The 2,553-nt window shown below is 51.6% G+C and overlaps 1 protein-coding gene across 45 annotated transcripts in view; it reads left to right on the top strand.

Annotated features, from left to right (window-relative positions):
• The first annotated feature begins 1,215 nt into the window (after positions 1-1,215).
• Positions 1,216-2,553, top strand: part of NUP214 (nucleoporin 214) — an 84,663-nt gene continuing 83,325 nt past the window's right edge. For all 45 annotated transcript variants that reach the window (XR_014083284.1, XR_014083282.1, XR_014083283.1 and 42 more), the window contains exon 1: positions 1,216-1,362. Coding sequence is in view for 34 of the 45 variants with exons in the window: in XM_081594741.1 (XP_081450867.1) it covers positions 1,318-1,362 (45 nt within the window). In the remaining 11 variants the exon portion in view is untranslated. The remainder of the gene's footprint in view (positions 1,363-2,553) is intronic.

The raw sequence follows: 2,553 nt of genomic DNA, 5'->3' as shown, positions 1-2,553 counted from the left end.
TCAATGTCTTGACTGGTGTATTCTGGGGATGGTCCTGACACTCAGGAAATTCAGAAGAGCTAGCTCATATAGTGACAGAGTGAATGAGTGTATCTGTGTACCAGGCTGTCAGACGTTGAACTTCCTTTACTGCACACAGCAACCCCATGAGTAAGGTTCTACTGTATCATCCTTGCTTGAAAAATGAGAAGCAGGCTTAGAGGAGATAAGCAGTTTGCTGAAAACCAAATAGTAAGCGGCAGAATACACCCCCTGGAGCTGACCCATGTGATCCAAATAAGAATCTGTGTCCTAGAGCGTCTATAATATTCCACTACAAAAATCTCTCCCTTGGACTGTGTAATAGTTGGCAATCAGCATATCCAGACATGCTGAATTCTAATCAGGCCTTCACCACTTTTTGACTGAGGGGAGCCGGGGAATCTTCTTGACTTCTCTGTGCTTCTAGTTGCCTCATCAATTGAATGGCAATGATAATCCCTAGGTGACTCGGACGTCTTGAAGATTCAGTTACACACGGCTCAGCTGGTGAAGAGACCGCCTGCAATGCGGGAGACCTGGGTTCAATCCCTGGGTTGGGAAGATCCCCTGGAGAAGGGAAAGGCTAACCACTGCACGGGGTCGCAAAGAGTCGGACACGACTGAGAGACTTTCACTTTCACTGGCTCTTGCTCCAGAAATGACTATCTTGAAAGGAGTAAACGAAGCCGATCGCTGGGGCCCTTTAATCTCCCCTTTCAGCCTTCAGAAACACCAGGGGCGAGGCCCCGTCCCATCAACTTTCTGAACATCTTTCCCTTCCACACCCACTCCCAAGCCTTTCTCAGGAACTGCCCCTTGGAAATATTTGTCAAGTTCCTAACATCTTTGAAATCGGAATTATTAATAACCACCTACATCCAAAGATTACTGTGAAGCCTCAACGAAACGAGCGTGTATATCGTGCGCTTGCACTACCGACTAAAGGAAACCTACACGAGGCGTGTCCACGCAACCTGCAGACGACAGCGGCGGCACCTGGGAGCAGCCGGGCGCAGGCGCAGTGACTGCAAGGCCACGCCCTCTACTCTTCTGAGCCGGCCAATGGGAGGCAGCGGCCAGGAGAAGGCCGCGCGACTTAAGAGGGCCCCTCAGCCCTCCTCAGCCACGCCACGGACCGAAATGCGTGACGTCACCAAAAGCGCGCCGGAACTGCGAGTTGCGCAGCTCGTCGCAAGGTCTGAGGGGAGGAAGTTGGCCTCGGAGCGACCTGGGCTGTGTGGGCCAGGCCACGGGCGGCAGCGATTGTGGCTCCTTTCACCAACTGAGGGCCGCGCGATGGGAGACGAAATGGATGCTTTGATCCCTGAGCGGGAGATGAAGGTCAGGCATTGGCCAGGGCCTCCCACCCTTCCTTAATCCTGGTATTGCCTTGGCGCCTCCCTGACCCGGGAAGCGCGGGTGTCCGCTGCCCCACCTCCTGAGTGAACGGTGTGAGGCGATGAAAGCTCTTGTTACCGCGTCCTGGAGCGCTCTGCCGTACAGCCGAAGTGAAAGCCCCACGGAATGTACTTTCCGCGTCCCCTGTTGGTCTTGTGCGAGCCTCCTGAGTTATCGTAGTTACTTTAGTGTGCTTGTCGGAGTATGGGAGTAACTGTTGTTTATTGAGCGTTTACTTGCATGCCAGGCACTGGTAACTATCACAGCGACCCTAGGAAGTACTTGTTAATGTAGAGGAGCAAAGAGAGGCTCGGAAAGTAACTTACCCAAAGCCGCCTTTGACAGGCGGGTTGAAATCTAGGTTGTTGTGAGCTGTTTTAAAGATTCTCTCTCCTCTGTCGCTGAACTAGTTCAAGCCTGTAACCCAGGCTTGCCTAACGCAGAGCAGGGCTCATCCCTTATCCTACAGGCGCTTTTGTTTTGTTTTTGTTGTGTTTAGTCGTTTCCGACTCTTTGGGACCCCATGCACTGTAGCCCGCCTGATTCCTCTGTCCATGGGATTTCTCAGGCAAGAATACGGGAGTGGGTTGCCACACCCTCCTCCAGGGGATCTTCTTGACCCAGGAATTGAACCCATGTCTGCCACCTTGCAGGCGGATTCTTTACCGTCTGAGCCACCAGGGAAGCCCACAAGTGCTTTAATTAGCTAGAATTGGAGGACCGCTTTTGGTACTGGAAATCCTCCTGAAGTCAGGAAACTTGAGAGGACCAGATGATCCAAATCTCAGCTCAGTTCAGTCGCTCGGGCATGTCTGACTCTTCGACTCCATGAACTGCGTCACTGCCAGGCTTCCCTGTCCATAACCAACTCCCAGAGCTTGCTCACACTCATGTCCGTAGAAAGGAAATATTAATAAGTCTTGGGAAGATTTTAGGCATTTGGACAACAACTCACCGAAATGCATTAGGAAGTAGTAATCCATACCATGTTATGAGTAGAAGTCTCTTCTTGAGAATCTCTGCCAAGGGTGACCAACCCATTGAGAGTGTGCCCTGTTCCTCATGTAGGCTGGGGCAGAAGGATAAAAAGGTTTTAGAACCACAGACTCAGAAAATGGTGGTCTCCCATTGAGT

Source organism: Giraffa tippelskirchi, chromosome 4, assembly GCF_054371585.1.
Source record: "Giraffa tippelskirchi isolate mGirTip1 chromosome 4, T2T-mGirTip1v1.2.pri, whole genome shotgun sequence".
NCBI classification, from domain to species: domain Eukaryota; kingdom Metazoa; phylum Chordata; class Mammalia; order Artiodactyla; family Giraffidae; genus Giraffa; species Giraffa tippelskirchi.
This window is presented reverse-complemented; position numbering and strand designations above follow the sequence as displayed.